The following is a 20,571-nucleotide window of genomic DNA, read 5'->3' on the forward strand; positions in this document are numbered from 1 at the left end:
CCTAAGTAAATGATATATTCCATGCGTTACATTTCATTCGATTAAATAAGCGCAATACCACTAACTTAAGCAGCCTTACATTAATCGAAAGTATACTGTATACCTACCTAGATATATACATCTAGGTAGTTATAGTTCACTTTAGCCATAGATATAAGTATCTCTTGAGCCTATGACTTAATGCCCAAATGAAAAGTTTCAAAGTTGAGTCATTGCCTTAGGAGGTAGGTAGGATCCTAAGGTCTACTTAGAAAAACAATGAAAATGCGATTTCGATTAATATTAAATAGCTCGCTTTAGCAGTGGTATCTCAGAAGTAACAGTATAGATCGAAAGCATATACCAAAAATAGGGGTAAATGAAACTCGGGCTAGCTTTATAAACATATTTCGCTTCCATTTCTGTTTATTTACGACTCTAATAGCAATACTCTAAGTTATATTTTCTTAGTATGCCGCGAAGTAAAGAAATAGGTTAGTATAAATAGTTGCCGGTTTCGCGCGAGGCTCTGCTTCGTTCTAGCTCCCCGCCGCCCATTATATGGTTGGCAACACGTGGCTGTGCGTGAAAATTTAACGTATTGGAGGTCGGAGGGCCGCCGAGATTGGTCGCACAGCATGCCAAACGAGGTCCTCGCGTCTACTTCTCATAGGTGCCCAGGCTGAATTCTCGATCCCCAAAATACCACATCACCCCGCCTACCTTTACGAGTTAAAAGAACATGGAGCCTCCCTCATCACCGTAGCTGAAAAGCACCACCTGCAACTACTTATCTATGAATTACTGTCCGGGGGCTGGCTTGACCCGGCATCCCTCCAAGGTATAAATGCCCGGCGTGATAGCATCATCGGTAACGGCAACTTCAGTTCGTAGACCACGCGAGCCCCGCGAAGTCGCCTCGCCACGGCCACATCAGCAGCTAGCAGGCTGTATACTATGGCTACCACCTAAGCCTGAGCTACGAGAGGACTGCGGATCCGACGTTGAGGCAGACCGGTGCAACTATCCGGTAGTAATCCTCTCACCACAGGCAGAAGATGGAATGGTAGTATATCTCATGGTATGTCCTCTTGATATATGAGACCTGTAGTTTCGGTGCTATCTACGTGGCTACTTCATTCTAACGACCAAAATTTAGATCACGTCACTAAAGGGGAAAGAGCTCAAGACTCGCTTTAAGCATGACCAAAATCTTAGGCTTGAACACATCCCTATCCGGCCAAGCCAACCGCATCCAGACAATGGAATTCTCCTTAGTCTCGAGGATGTGACACTCGTGCTGCGGAAGAAATCTTACGTTAAGACGAAGACACAATACCGCATTCAGATCGCGTCCCTACGGCCCTACGAGCGTCGAGGACCTGAGTATGTCCTGTCGCGCAAATCTTACCAAGAACTTATCAAATATGCCAAATTCACACCTCCGGCTCCTCATCCCTCATTTAATACAGTCTCCTCTCCCAGTCGCGTATGGGGGTACGGCCAACCCGTGCCTATTATTCGGGAGCGTAGCGGTAGCTATGGCGAGTACGTGTCTGCTCAGAGACGCTTGGAAAGTGCCGCAGTGAGCCCGCCCCGCGCCCACTACGTACCGACAACGAATAAGAATCCACCCCAGTACGTTCGTACTGCTGCTCGGAGTGAACGAGATCCACTGCTCGCCCAATCATCGTACACATATTCTCGCAGTTCATATCCCAGCTATCCAGGCAGCTATCCAAATAATAACCCGCCACACACGTATAGAGCCTCGGCCCGGGCCGGATACCAGAGCTCGGCACCTCCGGTACCATTCGACTCTGAGAGAGCCTGGAGGAGAATAAAGATGCTCTTCTGGGTTTTCTTAGCGCTCATAGGAGCGTATGGAGCGTACCGTGGCGTGACCTGGTTAGTCGATATAGCTAAGCAGGCTAGCTTCGTGGTTAAAAGTGGTATTGAGCAAACCGGAAATAAAATTGGCATCTTTTGGTCAACCCTAGCGAAGCTAGGTACTCCCTAGGACTCGCTCTTCCCTTTCCCCTTTTATTTCTCATATTTTGCGTGGCTTGCGAGATTTTCTCGTTGTAATCTCACGGTTATATGGATGGACATGGAATGGAATCGGTAGCAAAATGGAAAATGTACAATTGGCATTATGTATTTGAGGAGGCTTATATACGGGGACCTTCACGATATTAAGTAGAATGGCAACATCGGTTAAAATGAATCCTGTTACTGATTCGTTGCCGGGACCTCGGTATCAGAGATATCGCAATTTTTTATATACTGCTGAGGGGAAGAAGTCTCTTTGCAGTCCGGCGTAAGTGTCGCGGTAGCAACTTGTCTCACAACAGTTCTAGATTAATACTTAGTAGTGTTCATGTCACGCAACTATCACTAACAGCTTGCAGTAGATAAGAGTTCGGAAGGAGTGCGGAAACAAGCGTACCGGCTATCGCAGTTCCAGGTCTGGTTTACTTTCAATTTCCAGCTGTCGTCCCAAAGGAAGTTTGCGCCGGTGCTAATGGGGTACTCGGATCCGTCCACCTCGTAGTTTCGGTCTGAACATTTAAACCAATAATTGCTAAGGTCTGGCCACACGTTGTCGTGCTCGACGTTTTGAAGGCTGCAGCCAGTTGAGACACCGTTGGCATTGTTGACCACCTCAAACGCAAGTTGCGTCGAATTGGGAAATGCATCAATAGCATATGGGGATGTTTCGACCCTAACGTAAATTGCACTCTTAAGTGAAAATGTCGTTGTCGATGCTTCGGTACAGGACTGTGCCTTTTTGGAAGATGATAATTCCTGGCTGGACCCTGCTTGAACGAACGATTGCGCAAACGGTAGCGCTAGAAGGAGATGGCACGGGCGAGGCATTGTTGATTTGGGGTTCTAAGAAGAAAACTAAGTATAGCGAACGTATCTGCTATCCCCTCCGAAGGTATGGGTTTGTTGGTAGTTTTATCATATTACCGACTCCTAGGCCCGGATAAAATCACCGTTCTTATGATCTTACAATCTAGGTAGTATCTTTCTCGTCCTTCCTATTCTACAACTAAGATCCTAGTGTCAAAGTGCTTGCCATGATATGCAACGGAGTCGGATATCCCGGTCGACGTGACATTATCTTGGGTTTATCCACAACGGGTACTCGCGTTGGAGGTAACACTATGTAGGATTCCTTATACGGCCAATGATGTCTGTTTGATTGGCTGGCTTGATGGTACCGGTATCAGATAAAGGATCATACGCGTGTACTCACAATAAAGGAACATGATCTTGATATGGTCTTGATGCAAACCGACCTATTTGACATGGATTGCCTATTTCGTTACATATAGCAAGTGAACCCCTGCAATGCAGACTATGAAGAGGTACTTTTTGACGTTTTCCCTAGAGCCTCGTCTCTAGATCCATCATCTGGTCCCCGATGAGAAAAAAAAATCTACATCAACGAGTGAGACCTGGCCGGCCTGTATCCTATGCGCCCTGACGCCCTGACCTTTTTTCTTTTCTTTTCTTTTCTTTCACAAGAAAACGGACATCACAGACTTCAACTGTCTGCTGACTTAAATCCTGCCAACTCACATGCTTGAGTGAACTCTCTTAATAAGGACTAGGTTGCAAATTGTTAGCTCGATTAGGTAGGTACTCACTTAACCTGGATAATAGATCAGATCCGACAACGCACCTTGAAATCATGGTCTGCCAGCGACATAAATATGCTTTTCTGGTGAAGTTTAAGCTGCATGACGCGGGGGCTTTTGATCCCGAAAGCCACGCGCGCTAAAAATCTCGGATCGTCCCGTACATGGCAGTCATCAAGAATCTTTTGAATGCCAGCAGTGTCAACAGCCGGGGTTGGCTTCGGAGGCAATATGATGCGTCTCCCTGTTAGGCAGTGAGAGCAATGTCCGCATCTGGTTTTCCCGCCAGGTAATCCCATTCCAAAATGCTCAGCTAGAGCTAGAGCGAAGCATCTGTCGCCTGCGATTAGATCAGCTACTTGCTGTGTTCGCTGCAACGCATCCTCCTCTCGAGTTTCCATATCGACATAGAGCTTGTCGGTGATGGCTTTGATTTCTTGTGGGGTGCGAGGAAGGGTCTTAAGAACTCTAAGCTTGTTCTCAATACCGCTCTTTTTGAGCATAATGATTCCACTGTCGTTGTACTCCTCGAGCTTCCTTACTACGTCGGTCCGGAGTAGTCCAGTTGACTTTACGACATCAGCTATATTGACATCGTATAGCTTACCGAACTTAGCCTTTATGGCGTGCTTGTAGATGGCTCTACCCTCGGGAGAAGAGTCTCCTTTAGCAGTGTGATGATAATTCTGCATTGCCTCGAACTTGTACGATGTATATTCTGGAGTAACTGACCTGACCAGGCCAAACCGAAGCTCCAGTGTCGCTAGCAAGATGGCCAGGGGACTCGCTCGGATGTCGTAATCTCTACCTAAGGCTGTCTGATTGAGTTTGATAATATCGCCCTCCTGCGTGCGATCAACCTCTCGGTGGAATATGTCTTCTAGCAACCGACGTAGTGATTGGCGTGATGGTAAGTCGCCTCGAGCAAAGTTCTCTCTTATGTAAAAGTCGTAGGGACAGATGTAAAACATACAATGACTTGTTTTGCCATCTCTTCCCGCACGCCCAATCTGCTGGGAATATTCCTCTACCGTGCTGGATAGATCGAAATGAATAACATTTCGTATGTTAGCCTTGTCAATGCCCATGCCGAAGGCAATTGTAGCGACAACTATGGTTATACTATCAGCCATAAAGGCGTCTTGGATTTGCGCCTTTGTTTCTGCCTTGAGGCCAGCATGAAATGCAACTGCGTTAAAACCTTGATTGGTTAGGTCATCCGCAAGCAGTTCAGCTTGCTTCTGGAGAGTTACATAGACAAGAGTAGGCCCGGGATGTTCTCGCAAGAAATGGAACATCTTTAGGTACTTCTCCTGCTTCGTTCCCGTGTATTCGGCTAGTAAGTGTAGATTAGGTCTGTAGGGAGAAGTGCGAAATACATTGGATTTCTTGATGTCGAATGCCCTTGCTACATCATCAACGACACGAGGTGTAGCTGTAGCTGTGAGGCAGATGACCCTTTCGGCGTTGACCTCTTGGACAAAACGAGCCACCTTGAGATAGTCCGGACGAAAAGAGTGTCCCCATTCTGAAATACAATGAGCCTCGTCGACGGCGACCAGCCGAATACCTCCAGGAACATGCTTCATGCTTTCAACGAAGCCCTCGTTATTGAGTCTCTCGGGCGCGCAGTAAAGCAGTTTCAGCTGGCCCTCTCTGATACCTGCCATTATCTGTTTCTGCTGTTCATAAGTTTTGGTAGAGTCCAGACAAGCAGCAGCGACACCTTTACGCAGTAGGGCGTCTACTTGATCCTTCATGAGAGCAATCAGAGGAGAAACAACGATAGTTATGCCTGGATCGGTGCGAGCCTTTTTACTATCCATAGCATCTATCTTTTCAAAGGCAACTGCGGGTATCTTTGAGTGAAGCAAGCAAATGTCAGCGTGCTAATCCTAACCGAGAAGGAATAACTCAACTTGATAACAGAGCGATTTACCGGCACCCGTAGGAAAGACGACGAGCACATTCTCTTCTTGTAAAATGGATATAATAGCAGAGAACTGTTCGTGGCGGAAGTCTTCATGACCGAACTTTTCCTTTAGGATCGCCCTGGCAGTATCTCCGAGGAATCTTATGCCATTACGTTCTGTATCTTGTACTTTGTGTTGTTTCGTTAGTCGAGCTTGATGATTCTGTTCGTCATCGGGAGAACGCTCGCGCTTGACTCCCGTAATCAAGTTGTTCGCATCTATGTCACCCAATAGGTCATCTCCAGAATCGTAATCCGACATGGTAGATATATGGTTATAGTTGTGATTGTAGTTGTGGTTGTGCGCGCACGGCTTGCCAGAATAGCAGAACGGGTGTCGTAGTAGAATACGTCTAGTACCCAAGACCCGACTGTTGATACTGTTGAGTATCTTTGGGAATAACAGCCGCATTTGAATTTATTTCTCTTAGGAGGGAGGTTCCTAAGGCAGTTACGTTTCTTGAGGAATCACCAACTGGTAGGTACGTAACGGGTAATGGCCCATGCGTATGCTTTAGGTTTAATTACATTAGGTACATACGTACATGGTAGCCTTAGGTACATGTAACCCTAGGTACATTACCTTAGGTACCTACCTACCTACATAGGTACCTACCTAATGTATGCACACCTGGATGCTATTCTCATTCTTGATGCGCTAAACAGCTAGTTACTTCGTAATGGGTATAATTCATATATAGCGAAACTTTTTAACATCATTGATATGCTACTTGGCTGCCTTACTCCTACAAAGTGACCATTACGCCCCATAATATGCTTGCTTGTCTTGGTATACATGAACGCCACTATGCCGTGATGCCCATAATCGCCCCTATCCCTGATTGATATTCACTTCTTCATGTAGAGATACCTTCACAGCCTGAAGTGCTGGGTACCTGATGTTCCAATCCGAATAACACGAGTATTCGGAGGGTCTCTAAAGCTTCGATTAGTACATATTAATAGCAACTGGTGAATGTATGCTGTCCATGCATAACTTGTTGCTTTCTCTCTTCGCCATTGCAAATTATCGCAGTCGGCCATTACTGCCACCATAGAAATATTCGGCTCGCGACATCCTTGTTGATAAACAACTCCCATATCAATATAAACCGGATGAGAAGCTTGATTTTGTTCGGCATCTCTCGGGCGCACATACCGCTCTAATCAATAATGTAGATATGGAAACGCGTCTTGGCGCGATGACTTGCGCTTTCGCTTAGAATCCCATGTCGCCCACATGCGCACTGAGGCTTAATAGCTTGCTCAGTAGCTTCGGCACAAATCCTCCGGCAATAATGCACGTTCCAACGAGTTAAAAGGGAGTCTGTGATCTCGGATCACGTCCTCGCTGCGGAACCCAATATATGCGCACAACCTGACGAGTTCAGTTGTCTTCTTCCATGATTCTTTGCACTTCGGGAGCGTTCAACAGGATACGCTTTCCGAGTTCGTCTGCAGGTTTACCATCACGAACGGCTCCGAAGTCGAGAATCTGCCATTGCATTATCAGTCAGCATGGAAGCCATAAGCTGCGTTGCAGATTTAGTGGTTCAACTTACCTCGACATACGTCAAGTTATCCCGCTGGACAGCTGCTACGCATCGGCGTTCATCAAACCTGACCTGCCAGACTCCACTAAGGTCTGTGAGAAGGTCTTGGATGCATTCGCCTGAGCGGATATCCCACATCTTCAGGTTCCGGTCGCTGCCACTAATAACTTTGCGTCCGTCGTGTTGGAAGCAGGTAATCGCGCCGGTATGGGCCGTCAGTGTCGACTGGCATCGCCCACTCTCCGGGTCCCAGATACGGAGAGTACTGTCCGCTGCCGCCGAAACCAGTCGCTCGTCACGAAGATCAAGCAACCCAACAAGCAACGAGTGCCCTTCGAGCGTGTGTAAGCATGACCCGGTTTCTAGGTCCCAAATCTTCACGAAGCTATCCATACTACCCGATATACACCTGTTACGGGCTACGTCTAGCACCACACTGTACACCTTTTGCGAATGCCCTTGCAGTACATGAACTGTTTCCCCTGTGCTAATACGCCATACGCGGACGGTATTATCGTAACTCCCACTGACGAGCGTATCGGCATGGGCGGCGATCGCTCGGACCGAGTGGGTGTGACCCTGCAGTGTGCGAATGAAGTAAGGACAATCGGCGTCATTGGCTGGAGGTCCGGTCTGGATATATCTCCTGGAGCCGGACTCGGGAAGACGCCAAACTCGTAGCTGGCTATCACGGGATCCGGTAATGATTAGAGGCTTCGGCGGCATCATGATCGCCTGTCCATTCTCCACCCTGCCGGTATCTGTCGGCATTAGGATTTGTAGGCATCGGACAGTACTAGTATGACCGTAAAAAACCTGAGTGCAGAGACCTTTCTCGATATCCCACACACGAACGGAACGGTCCGTTGAACCAGACACCAGGACGTTGCCTTCGTACTGAAGTGCCCACACTCCACCTTCATGGCCTTCTAAACGACGGCGGAGTTTGCCCGTCTTAGTGTCGTAAACATGGATAAGCATGTCGTCGCTCCCAGTGATAATCTTGTCCTCGTCGAACTGTAGACATGTAATTACGTGTCGGGGGTGAGCCGCGAAAGCGACATGGCTAGGCTTGACTTTGCCGCTCGTCCAACTCTTGCGAATCATGTAGTGGCGACGATAGAGCGATTTGAATAAGTGAAGCTTCCTGAGGCTCGGAAGGCCGATATGCGGATCGGGAACCGCTACAGCTGCGGCGTTTGCAGCAGACATAGGACCCTCGGACTTGTGCACCCGTTCTCCTGTATATGTTTTCTCATCCTTGCTCATCTCTTGCGCGCTTGCTCTCCGTTTCGACCGCTCAGAGCTACTGAGGCTGTTTAGAGCCCTCTTACGCTTGGATGTCCGTAGTTTCTGTGGCGGGTCAGGCTTCGAGGAGCGTATCAGTTCGGTCTCAGTAGAAGTAAGTCTAGCTTGGGTGCTATAGTCACGCTCGCAACCTTCGGGTCCCACCGGGTCTTGCCAACCCCAACCTTCTCTAATAGCTCTATCGAGCTCTCCGGGGGCTAGGGTAAAGCCGTCGTAGTCGAAGAGCTCTTTCCAACCCGTCTCATTGCTATCAATAATTCCTCGCCAGTGTTTCGAAACCTGAGCCGCGCGGCAAAGGTCACGGTGGTCTAGGTAAGAAAGGATATGTAAGGTCAGCTCAATGGGCAGGTCCTTCAAGACGTCACATTTAAGGGCTGGGTTGACCACATCAGCAACAATGTGAAGGGTTTTTCTGGAACATCTGCGGAGAAACTGATACATCATGAATGACTTCATCTCGGCAGGCATCGAGTCGAAAGTTTCCAACATAGAGCGGGTGTCCATGATTGTAGGTTGGGATTGCGAAGGATCTTCAAATCGTCTGACAACAAGAGACGAAGGTTCCGTAGTAGAAGACGGGCCAGACTCATAATCCATCGAATTCTGACTCTCTTCTTGGAAAATGATGGAAACATCTTCGTCAGCCGCGTTGTCTCCATCGTCTTGATCGAGCCCACGGAATTTGGAAGCCTGAAGGGTCGGAGACAGGCGCGGGCTGGGCAAGCTTGCATCTTGAGCAGCGAGAGTATTGATAGGTCTTGGGTGGTGCAAGGCACGAATAGATTGCTGGAGTGATTCATCCGCGTCCACATCACCAAAAGGTTCAGCCTCCGCATCTGCATCGGTGATAGGTGGCGTAGCCACATTGCTACTAAATACAGTGTGCGAGTCGCTGCCTGAGGGGCTCGACACATCAAAAAAGGACTGGGATTGACTGGCATTATTTGATTCCGGGGTTTCGAAAGAATCGAGATGTGTACTTCGAAGTTTGAGGGATCGATTCACGTTGACTGGAGTCGGCTCAGATGTGTCGGGAGTAACAGGGAAACTGCCAGTTAATCTTGTCGTGTTGTTCTTGATAACGTCCTTACGGGAGCCATTAGTTAGCGAGCGGCGTAGCTTATCTGACACGGCGTTAGGGAGGCTCGGTACGAATGATCGTGTTGACTGTTTCTGCGAACTTTTCCGGACAGATCCGCCAACAACAGGGGAGGCAGCTCGAGAATTCACCCGGTGGGCTCTACGGGACGATGTAGGTAGATAAGGTTTCGATGAGCGGCGACTAATTTGGTGGTGGGCAGCATCTAATTCCGGCTCCGCCTTGATAACCTCAACGGATCCATCACTAGTAGACTGTTGGGACTAAAATGTAGTTCAGGCTGTTAGACAAGAAAAAAATAGAGGCAGAAGGGAATAGAGGGGCAGAACATACATCTTGCTGATATTCAACATCAACATCATCAACAGGCCAAGATATGCCGCCATAGTGAGCAACGTTAAAGCTGAAGTTAGCTAACTCAGGAGGGGTGGATTTCTGAGCTAGAGGATATTCTTTGGAGTCGAGGGAGGAGAGCGGCTTCGACTCTCTCACAAGAAGAGGTGGATATGATCTCTTAGTAGTAGTAGTCGTGGTGACCGTCTTGGTCTCGATGCACTCGGCAACACCAAATTTGAGTTGTGGATGCGAGAGAGAGTCGGCATCGTCAAAATTGACCGAAACTGTCGTCTGACTGGATCGAGGCCTTCCAGACTCCATCCTTTCGTCTGCGGATGGTGCCTGTATCCTCATACTATTTCTATACACTGGAAATCATGTATGTCAATAAGCTTGTTGTGATAGCATGAAATAGGAAGCCGGCGGTTCGATGTCAGAAGTCAACTGAGCGATTATAGGTCCAAGTCGAAAGTCGGGGCCGAAATTGAAATCAAAATCGAAGTTGAAGTCGAAGTCTAGGACAAAAAATGAGGATGGGAGGGTGGGGGGATGCCTGAATAAGCAAAGGAGGCGAAGAGAGGGATGGAAGGAAAATGGAAACGCAGTAGTTCAAACAGTGATAGTCGCGTGTTTTTTTCTCTGAAGGGTTGCTGAAGGGTTGCCTGTGGTATTCTATTTGACCCTTCTAATATTGTGATTAGGAGGGTATTTTTTTTCTTCCGAACAGAGACGACTGGGTGGGTAGGTGTCTTTATTGCGAACGTGTTTTGAAAGCGCGCGTCGACGCAAGTATGCGTGTGTGTATATGTAGTGTGCGTATGTGCGTATGTGTATGTTTGGACGGGTTTGGGTGGTTGAAGGTTTTTCGGATTGTAAGGACTGTAAAGTGGTAGTGTGGTGGTTGTTAATGACAGCGGTAATGGTAAGTGGTAATAGTAATGGGTAATAGCAAATGGCAAATGGCAATGGCAATGGCAATAGTGGTCAGGATTCAAGGAGGGGAGGAGTCGGCCGGCGCTGCTAAACAGTTGGTGCCAGCAATTGACCCCAGTATTATTCACAGAAGGTACATCCAACCATGCCACGGCACGCTAAGCACTACATGTACTTTTTTCTACCCACACAACCTATCCATTTACCAAGCGCGCCTCCTTCGGCTGAGCATAGTGTCCCCAGACCCACAGGTAAAAATTAGTTGCCGAAGGCAGTAAAATCCTAAAAAAAAACTTGAAAGTGACTTGATTAGGTAAGGTACTCTAATAACCTTGAAGCCACCAGAACTCTTCGTTAAATACATTGATGTACCTACCTCATAGGCACAACACGCGCTAAATCTGGAATCCTTAAGTTGAACCTTGGAATGTTCAATAAAGTATTAGTACTTTATATTAGGTACATTAGGTACATATATTAGACTCTGCAGCCAGTCACAAAGTACCACCTGGTTTTCCATTCCTGGGGAAAAGGTTGACCTTCAAATGTTCAGATGATCCCGATTTTCATACACGACCTAAGGTGCCTACATGTACCTAGGTAATCTCCATGTTAACTTTCTTCCATCTTCCCACGGGGTCCGAGTGGCTGACTTCGTAACCATCACGCATGGGTAGGTAGGTACTACATCCATGTACCTATTAGGTATTAATTACCTAGGTACCTAGGCAAACCTTTAAAATGTTTTTCTTTTACAATATTTTTCTCCCTCGGCCCGCACACTTCAAACTACCTACTTACCTAACCTAGGTACATACATCAGGCTGGATGTTAGGTATGTACACACCAAACATGTCATTTTTGATGAGGCACATATCATTCCTTGCTCTTGCATGCATACCTGCCTGCCTCCTAGGTATATAATTCTATATAATTCATTACTGAGGGATGAAGATGCGACTGAGAAACATCCAAAGGACTATTCGTAAACTCATGCCATTATTATTATTTATAAGAGAAATTCGACCTTGTCCAACTCCCGGTATAGTTATGCTTAGTTGAGAAATGCGGTTGATTTTACAAAGCATCTATTTGATAGATTTAGCCCCGGATCTCGGAGGCAACACAACCCATAGCAGAGTATCATGGCATCATGACAGCGTGATATCATGTTGGTTGACAGGTATATATATTATATAATATAAAAGGCTAAGACAGGAATCCGTCTAGTCACAGCAAAAGAGGTAGCCAATAGTTGAACCCTCTACAGGCGGCTTATACGTTTAGCCGTCTTGCACATGGCCTACACAACGAAACGTAGGGGTTACTTATAATACGTGTACCTTAGGTACCTCTTAGTGTTTTTTTCTTTCTTTTTTTTGCCTGCTTATGGGATGAAACTGTATGGCTGCATGGCACTATTTACATCTAACGACTTCAAGTTGGTCTAAGTATAATTTCCAAATTGAAATACGTCTAACGTAAGAAGATTGTGTAAGGCATGCTGTTTACTTTTATGCCATCCGGAAGACCATATTGATCAACTCTGGCAAGATATTAAAACACGTAGATCACGCAAGACGGCATGTTCATACAAGTCCAAAGAAACATGTTTCGCTCATCGCCGCTTAGGATAGCGGACGACCCTACTATGATGGTGCTCGTTAAGAACCCCTCGTTCTAGTCATGCATGGAATGTTGCTCCGCCAATCAAACAGAGACTTTTAGAACTGGTCGAAAAATCAAATACATTGGGAGGCCGTTTTAAGGAAAGGAGCTAGATTGGAGAATATGGGGAAGGTCGACCATGAATGTATACGGGGAGCTGCAACAGTTGCATAGAATCACTTTGCAAGCCTGCATGGGCTAGGATGTCCGTCACCCAATTACTTTCGAGGATAAGCTAATATTTATTTCATTCTCGACGCTGCTTAACTGTTTGCACCGATAATTTGTCCGTTGCAGCATTAGGGAGAAGCCTAACGTAGGTAGGTCGAGTTATGAATAGCTTCACAATATAATTTTGTAGGCAACTCATAGATAACATAAATATGTCTAGATCCAACTGGATATTATGATCACGCTGTTGGCTCTACCCATATAGACTTGGATAGTATGTCTAGATATAGTCGACTCTTCATAAAACTTGACTCAATAGCTACTCCAACAGAGATAAACTCCATAGTAAAAGGGGGATCTTAACACAATATACCTAGAGACTCATCTTTGAAGTGACGAGATAGACTACCCTAACTACTATATACATAAGACTAAAAATCAGGGCTCAAGCAAGACGGCTTGATGTAGCTTGGTGTCAGCTTTCCTACAACACGTAAGCTGTTGCAAAGGTAACGCCAAGACGATAATTTAAGAGCGGCCGCTGCGGGCTCCTATCTAGCGCAGCTCAGCTGAACATATTTCAAGTTGCACCGGTTATAAATGGGAAAAAAAAATTCACACCTTGTACTCATTTGTTGCTTAGACTATATCCTTTTTTAACTCATTACTCTTCTATCCCCAAATGGACACGGTACGTTAAGGAGAGAGAGAAAAGTCGATGCAGGCGTATTCTCCGCCGCCATGCGCTACGTAATATAAGCCTTGAGGAGGTCTTTAGCCAGAACAGCTGAACCTCATCTTAGTTAAGGGATCAGCAAAGTTGCATGTTCAGAGGCAATTACGTCGATATGTCTGCTCCTGGATTATATCGTCCGTCGCTCTCACCTCAGAACCCCGAGCCGCCTGGGTATGTTAATGCTTCTCTGGAATATCCGGATAGCGGCTATCCACCACTACCTTCTGGACCTCCTCCTCGGAATCCGGCCTACGTACTCAACTCCCGGCCCCTGCTGCCCCCCCCGAGACCTCCTGGCTATGAAATCACCACTCCAACTAGTTCTAATAAACAATCCCCCGCCTCCTCCAGGACCGCCCCTAGGAGTCGTGAGGCCGGCTTTTGCCAACCTCCCGCCATACCCCTATCATTATCCCGAGGCGCCTAGTCTAAATCAAGGTTACGATTACTCACGCGCACCATCCTCAAATCTTCACGGTCAGAATGGTTTAGCAAGGATCCTACTGCCTCTGCCTAACCCATATGGCCAACCTGCCCTACAACAGCTAGTTAGTACCTATTTTACAGCCCCATCACATCCGCCGACCATAACACAACATCTGCCGAGTTCCCGCAAATGAAACTACCAGGATACCACATTTAGCGCATACAATAGCTACGGGAACTCCTGATATTCGACCATTAGAAAACAACCTGAGTTCTTCAGCGACATCACAGCCCTTGAATACACCGATATTATCTTTATCGCCTGACCAGCTCCCATCGCCATCTTCAGAGTATTTAGAGGCTCAATTCCAATCTTTATCTATAGAAAATCGGCCGCTGACTAACTTGTCGTCCGCTTCGCATCATGTTTCTCAGTCCTTACAATCTTCTCCGGAAACTTACTCAACTATTCCCATAGCCACCTTCACGTACCCAAGCTATATTGTCATATTTACGAGTTACTGACAGAAATAAACTTAAAGGCAAGCCTATCGCACTGTCCGCAGAAGGCCTACCGGCACTTGCGCCACCTGCGGTAACTTCCTGTATTGACGATCCGGTGACGTTCGCAACAGACTGGTACTGGCATCCTGACGCACCTAGGTTTTTGATATGTTCGCGCTGCTATGTCGACTACATCCATGGAACTAGATTTTGTGACCCTTTCCGAAGGGAGAGATTCAGCGACGGCAAACCGCGGATATGCCGGTTCAGCAAGCTGAGAATGCGAAATCACCTACTTAAAGACGCTCTCGCAACGGGATCATTGGAGCTAGCGTTGGCTTGGATGCACTCCCGGTCACAAATCCCTGACTGCAAAGGGATAGAGGGCGTTAAAGGAAAAGTCGGTATCAAGTGGTACATGGCGAGATTAAACGATATACCAGGCTTTGTGTCTTGCGAAGACTGCTACGAAGACCGTATCTTAACCAACCACTTTTTTGTCAACTTCGAGCCGACACAGTTACAGCCAGCAGAGGATACCGTATGTAAACTCGAAAAATTACCTTCCCCCCTGTTTCAGGAGCCTCTAGTATTTTTGCCATGAGTTGACTGAGTAACGGTTGCTCCTAAGACATGCCTAGACCCCTTAAATTTCTTACCAGAAAAGTGATCATTGACTTTGATTGTTGTAGTGGAGCTGCGACATAGCCGTGCCTTTCATTGAGAAGGAGTATGAGGCCAGGGGCAAGGTCAACGACTGGGCCGGCTTCGTAAGTGAGACGAAGGCGTCAATGTCCATAAAGCCTTGCCCACAACGTAACCCGGAGTCAACCTACGGTAGGAAGTGGCTCGTTCCTAAGCGTGGTCCTGAAGGGTTGGTGCTCTGCTCGGGATGCTATTACGACCGGGTGATCCACACTGGTGAAGAGGCGTTATGTGAGGTGGATGAAAAACTTACAAAGGCATACGATAGTAAAGTCTGGTGCAGCATGGGTGTCTTCGGCATTAGAATGGCTATGGCTCGTGCGCACGACATCAATGACTTCTAGGTATTCTGGAGATCTATATATAAGCTCGCCAACGAGAAATGTTGTGATGACGACGGTATCGAAGATGGTATCTGGTACACGCTGCCCCCTAACCCGCTTAACTTCGGCATCTGTGCCAGATGTTACATGACCATCGCGGAGTCCATCGCGGAGTCCCTCAATATATGACGCTTCTTTGTATCGAAACATGATGCACAGCCGGCCGGGACGAAATGACGATGTTTTTTTTAGCCTCTCGCATCCTCGATTTCGGCAGTTTATGTCACGGCTCTTAGAGATGTATTATACGCATGATCCGACCTCATTCGACAAATTTGCGTCAGTATATTGATTTCTACCCGTGTGCCCTCGCGACGAAGATGCGGAGAACAAACACTGGTACGGATGGATTGACTGCACGATTTGTCCCGAGTGCTATCACGACTTCGCGCAGCAAAGCCCTCTGGCCGCGAATATGGAGCTCAACAACACGCTGTTAGAAACGAACACAGTGTGCGAAATGTATAACCCGCGTATGCGCGACCTTTATATAAAATGCAGCGAGGCGTCGCCTCCTGACGCCAGGGAGCTATTCACATGTTCGGTGCAGCGGCGTCTAGTCTAGATGCAGACAGTTCCATAAATGCGGATGATGTTATTCCGAGCGAAGATGGCGCTGAACCAGCAGCGGTTTCCTAACGTTGCGAGCTCGCACTACAACCAGGCCGGCATGCTACAAGATATCATTCACGGGCACATGCACGCATGTGGCGCTGCTAGAGTTGGTTACGGCTACGCGAATGGGAATCTCCTGTAAGGCGCCGTGTATGCTCAGCAAGCCACGCAAGCTGGTGCTAGTGCTGCAAGCGGTAGTGCGATTCTATTTGTCGGACAGCTAGAACAGCAGTGAAGAGCTGTTGAGTAGATGGTAAGTGTAGTGATACAGGGGGCAATTAGGTGATTAGTATGCTCATGTCTGGTAATATATCATCATCTTAGGTGCCTGTGTATGTTTAGACGATACGATTTGAATTGATACCGAACGTTGAGTCCCTAACTATAGATCGTGACAGAATCTACACGTCTTAGTAATGAAATTTGGGACTAGAATAATACCACGGGCTTTCATCTTACCCCTGAGAATATCTCACCCTGTTAACCTAGGGGGTCGAGTGATTGGATTATTATTCAGCGGGTTCGCTTTATCAATGCTAAGGATGCCAAGTTTACAGGTCCCAGCAGGATGGATAAACGGACGGTTTATTTCGTTTGACTCTTGGCGACCTTATTTAGGGTTGAACCGGAATGCTATTGTTAACGGCGCTGGGGGCTGACGGATCTCGCTTCTATGTCTACATACCGAGATGTAGTGTACCTAATGTAGTATTTAGAGTAAGATACCTAATCTTGGGGCTAAGGCTGAGGCAATATGTACAATAATACTGCTGTGCCGCTCCTGGTGCGCCATGCTTTTACAACTTTAACAGGGCATAGGTATATTACTCGCTTCTCTTCTGTCTCATCGGTATGTATTAATTACAGGTCCCTGTCCCTGTCCCTGTCTATTTGACTGGGTTTGAGTATCGATAGTGTCAGATTCAAGATGAATGAGATATCAGACAGGCTCATGCAATTGACTGATTCGCTGGTTTTCAAGAGTTCCAATTAAAAAAAAAAAGGAAGACAAAGAATTTACCCCCGAACACGGGGATTTGGCCACCTACAAATTAAGTATATTTCCCTTCTGGCCCTTCTGGCCCAAGAACGTTACCATCTGAAGGGAAACAAGGAAATCCTAGCCATCCGGCCGTCCGTCCCGTTGAACCAAGGGTTTAGCGGCTCCGTTCGTTTAGGATACCTACCTTGGTTCAAAGTTTAGTCTCACGAATCGAATGATACACTGGCAAGCTCCGAGGTTTCGCTTTTTAACATCTCGGTATATTAGAAGATAGTTAATCTGCCTCCTTCACTATATTGACTTCTTTACTTTATGACGAGAAATACTCCAGGAAGAAGACAATCAATAGGACCTAGGTATCCGACAATACGTAAGTCTTCCTTTTCTGTGGTCCAGGAGCTTGATGATATTACAGGTCAGGTACAATGTCTGGGACATCTTCACGTATCGAGCCGCCTTCCCCGGAATCTTGCCATGACAGAGACAAACTAATAGGTACTGAGCTTATTCTGTATAGGTCGGTTTGACTTCGCGAAGTCATACGAGATACGCCATAGTTTAAATTTTTACTTGTCAGCGATATACTAGCAAATCTCGATTGGATCTCTTATGCCTCTATACCTCATCGTCATATTTCATCCACCGTGTGGGGTACATCCAGCATATGCTACCTCGGCCGGCGAGATAAATAAGGCGAAGAGGTAAAACAACTCGTACACTGGCAATATTTCTCATTCTCAAGCCTAGAAGATAAACCTACCTATCAGCAAGCTATGCAAGTATAAATCCGAGTATCGACGTTACATATCGCACTTGTCATTCTGCAAGTGTTAATTGGTTCACGTGGGTGCGTCCCAGTGACTCGGAGGCAGACTCAGGGATCTTCCTAGCAGTAGGAAGAACGCCACGTCCTCGACCTGAGAACGATTGGATAAAAAAGAAAAGGGTCCTGCGAGCTTCGTCCCGCCTGTCACCGATTTAGATTATGCACAAGCTGATTTTGCGTCTCCGACAGTATGGTCGATGCACGATGGCAACCGAAGATAAAAACAACAAGCATCAACCTGATAGATCACTAGATGAAATCTTAAGGGGGAAGGTATATATTGAAGAACTCCCTTCGGATATAGAACCTATTAGGAGACTGTTGGAGAAATATAGCGGCATTCGCACTAGAGACGTCGACGATCATGTTCATGAAATAGTACGTACCGTAATATTCCCCTCTTGCTAGGTTTCAAGCATAGACTTATTGTCACATTCAGCGAGATCGTCTCTGGGAGATCTATCCCTATATTTACATCGGCCACTTTCGTTTCCTTTCCCTTGGGTTCACATTAGATCCTCGGTACCGGATAGCCTTAGATCGGTTGCTCGCGCCCAAGTCGGAGGCTACATTTCTCGACGTGGGCTGCTGCGTGGGACAGGTATTGCGACAACTCGCATTTGAGGGTGTAGATTCGTCGAGGCTAAACGGCACGGATTTGGAACCACGTTTTCTAGACGCGGGCTACGACTTATTCAAGGACCGAGACAAGCTCAATGCTACGTTTGTAGCTGGTGATATGTTGAGTCAAAACGGGCAGACCGACGAAGGCGATGAAAGGTTAAAGGCGTTCGACGACAATATTAATATAATCCATGCGACTAGCTTTTTCCACCTGTTCTCATGGGAAAATCAAGTCCGGGCCGCCAGGAGAATGGTGCGATTTCTCGACGCGGACGACCCTGATGTCATGATTTTCGGGCGCCAAGTAGGAACGACAACGCCTGGCGACAGAGAAGGAGCTGGAGGTTCTAAGAAGTTCCTGCATAACGCTGTAAGCTGGCAAGAGTTATGGGACGAGGTCGGAAAAGCAACGGGGACCGCGTGGCGGACTGAAGTGGACGAGATAGAAGAATCTGACATACATCCAGGCGGTAGTACCGATGGAACGCTTCGGCGCATACGGTTCGGAGTTTTTCGGGCTTGAATACTTCACTAGGTTGTATGTATATTGACCTTGATGTAAATTTAGTTGGCGTTCTCATGGATATATCCACAGGCGGCTTGAGGGAATTGGAGCACAAGGTCTATATTGGAAGGAAAGGTAACGAGGCACAACGGAGCTTTTCTCTGTTTAGACTTCATGGCGTTACTTGCATTGCATAGGTACCAATAAACTCGAAGTAACTATTACTTAATTATGCATCCATCACTACGTCCTTGTTGAAATGATGTCGTTGATATAAGGTAGACATAGTTCTTCTTGAGTGGTGATTCGTGTAGATAGTGGTACCGGTGTTGTGATTCTGTTGCTGGATTATTTAGCCCTTTAACTTATCTATACGCATGTCATATATGAATAGCATTGAGGAGAAGATAGGAAGGAAGCATGAGAAGAAAGGAAGTCAAAGATATCACTCAGCCAATTAAGCTAAGGCTATTCCTAGGGTAACCAACCTAGGGAATAACTCGTCCGGAGAAGGGGTTTCGTGACTAGCAAGACCATTTCACTAGGTACCTACCCCATGCAGTCACAACCTCCCCCTTCCTAGCTTAAGTAGGTACCTAATTGTCATATTGCAAAAACAAGACCTTATCAATATTGTATTAGAAACCATAGGGATACGATCACTACCTAGGTTAGGTTCCTAAATTAATCACTACTTTCTGAAACCCCTTTTCCATGTCAAACCCATAGCCAGTAAACTTATCATGTCTATTTCATCGTAGGTCCTTGTAATATAATATTGATAGCCTGTATTTCAAGTGGAAATGATGCTTGGAAATAATTTACCTTGTCGTAAGTTCTAATGTTAGGTAGGTATCTAGATTAGACTACTAGGAAACCTAGGACAAGGGACTCTTACTTATATTACTGGCTTACTATCTCAAGTAGGTTCATATTTCACCATACTTGAAAGCAGTTTCTCTCTCACTTCTTACTCGAGTCCTTACAGCTAAACTCTGAATAATGGATAACTAGCTAATATATTGCTATTATCTTGGGCGTTGAAACTACATTAAGAATTCAATGGTCTGATACAGAGGGGATTTATAGCAAAATCTATGGCTCTGTACTCTTGCAATCGTTATACGAATCGAGAAGAAGAGAGAATATAACGCGGGCGCCCAAACCCAGCACATCGGCAGTCTTAGAATATTATAGTCGAGGTGCTTCATCTGTGATGTGGATTCACAAATCGTCACGAAAGATAAAGAGACCTAATATAGGGGCTAATGACTCTGGTTTTCCCCAATTAGCTTGAAGTTTGACCTATGACAGAGAGAGATGAGACAAAGCTCTCTGGCCACCGACGCGTGGCGTCAGCTCACACGTCGGTACCGAAGGGACTACATACACACTTGGTGCAGCATATGAGAGTACCTAGCAAGCAACATGAAGGTGATCTGCAATCTAGATATATTCCGGTAGGCTATGGTATACAAGAGTCAGGATGGACAACCACTCCTCCTCTCTAGCTTCTAGATGCTCTCTGAGGGCTAGTTGATACGGAGACATCGTGAACTCCCCTCCAGTGAGTTG

At 46.6% G+C, this 20,571-nt stretch overlaps 6 protein-coding genes across 6 annotated transcripts; 3 read left to right on the top strand and 3 right to left on the bottom strand.

The window, feature by feature from the left end:
• Positions 1 to 169: 169 nt before the first annotated feature.
• On the top strand, positions 170 to 2,389 carry F4813DRAFT_365983 (uncharacterized protein). The gene is made up of 2 exons (XM_049243986.1): positions 170 to 1,060; positions 1,139 to 2,389. Exons 1-2 carry the CDS (start codon positions 827 to 829, stop codon positions 1,997 to 1,999), a joined length of 1,095 nt encoding a protein of 364 aa, XP_049097954.1. The 5' UTR covers positions 170 to 826; the 3' UTR covers positions 2,000 to 2,389.
• On the bottom strand, positions 2,003 to 3,034 carry F4813DRAFT_151215 (uncharacterized protein). The gene is made up of 2 exons (XM_049238955.1): positions 2,429 to 3,034; positions 2,003 to 2,335 (listed from the first exon to the last, which is right to left on the bottom strand). Exons 1-2 carry the CDS (start codon positions 2,857 to 2,859, stop codon positions 2,212 to 2,214), a joined length of 555 nt encoding a protein of 184 aa, XP_049097955.1. The 5' UTR covers positions 2,860 to 3,034; the 3' UTR covers positions 2,003 to 2,211.
• A 1-nt stretch (position 3,035) lies between these two features.
• F4813DRAFT_151208 (ATP-dependent DNA helicase) lies at positions 3,036 to 6,083 on the bottom strand. Its single transcript, XM_049238954.1, has 3 exons — positions 5,549 to 6,083; positions 3,674 to 5,488; positions 3,036 to 3,598 (listed from the first exon to the last, which is right to left on the bottom strand). Exons 1-3 carry the CDS (start codon positions 6,011 to 6,013, stop codon positions 3,536 to 3,538), a joined length of 2,343 nt encoding a protein of 780 aa, XP_049097956.1. The 5' UTR covers positions 6,014 to 6,083; the 3' UTR covers positions 3,036 to 3,535.
• Positions 6,084 to 6,250: 167 nt separating this feature from the next.
• On the bottom strand, positions 6,251 to 10,917 carry F4813DRAFT_365984 (WD40 repeat-like protein). The gene is made up of 3 exons (XM_049243987.1): positions 9,895 to 10,917; positions 7,164 to 9,824; positions 6,251 to 7,096 (listed from the first exon to the last, which is right to left on the bottom strand). Exons 1-3 carry the CDS (start codon positions 10,249 to 10,251, stop codon positions 6,989 to 6,991), a joined length of 3,126 nt encoding a protein of 1,041 aa, XP_049097957.1. The 5' UTR covers positions 10,252 to 10,917; the 3' UTR covers positions 6,251 to 6,988.
• Positions 10,918 to 13,517: 2,600 nt separating this feature from the next.
• F4813DRAFT_381825 (uncharacterized protein) lies at positions 13,518 to 16,273 on the top strand (the record flags this gene model as incomplete). Its single annotated transcript, XM_049245724.1, has 10 exons — positions 13,518 to 13,725; positions 13,757 to 14,011; positions 14,049 to 14,319; positions 14,360 to 14,876; positions 15,028 to 15,330; positions 15,385 to 15,536; positions 15,616 to 15,706; positions 15,752 to 15,967; positions 16,034 to 16,148; positions 16,182 to 16,273. The coding sequence occupies 10 exons, from the start codon at positions 13,518 to 13,520 to the stop codon at positions 16,271 to 16,273; spliced, it is 2,220 nt and encodes a 739-aa protein (XP_049097958.1).
• Positions 16,274 to 18,026: 1,753 nt separating this feature from the next.
• On the top strand, positions 18,027 to 19,014 carry F4813DRAFT_381826 (uncharacterized protein; the record flags this gene model as incomplete). The annotated part of the gene is made up of 2 exons (XM_049245725.1): positions 18,027 to 18,245; positions 18,307 to 19,014. The coding sequence occupies 2 exons, from the start codon at positions 18,027 to 18,029 to the stop codon at positions 19,012 to 19,014; spliced, it is 927 nt and encodes a 308-aa protein (XP_049097959.1).
• Positions 19,015 to 20,571: the final 1,557 nt, after the last annotated feature.

The sequence above is a fragment of the Daldinia decipiens genome (assembly GCF_022478715.1).
Source record: "Daldinia decipiens strain CBS 113046 unplaced genomic scaffold F4813scaffold_26, whole genome shotgun sequence".
NCBI lineage: Eukaryota > Fungi > Ascomycota > Sordariomycetes > Xylariales > Hypoxylaceae > Daldinia > Daldinia decipiens.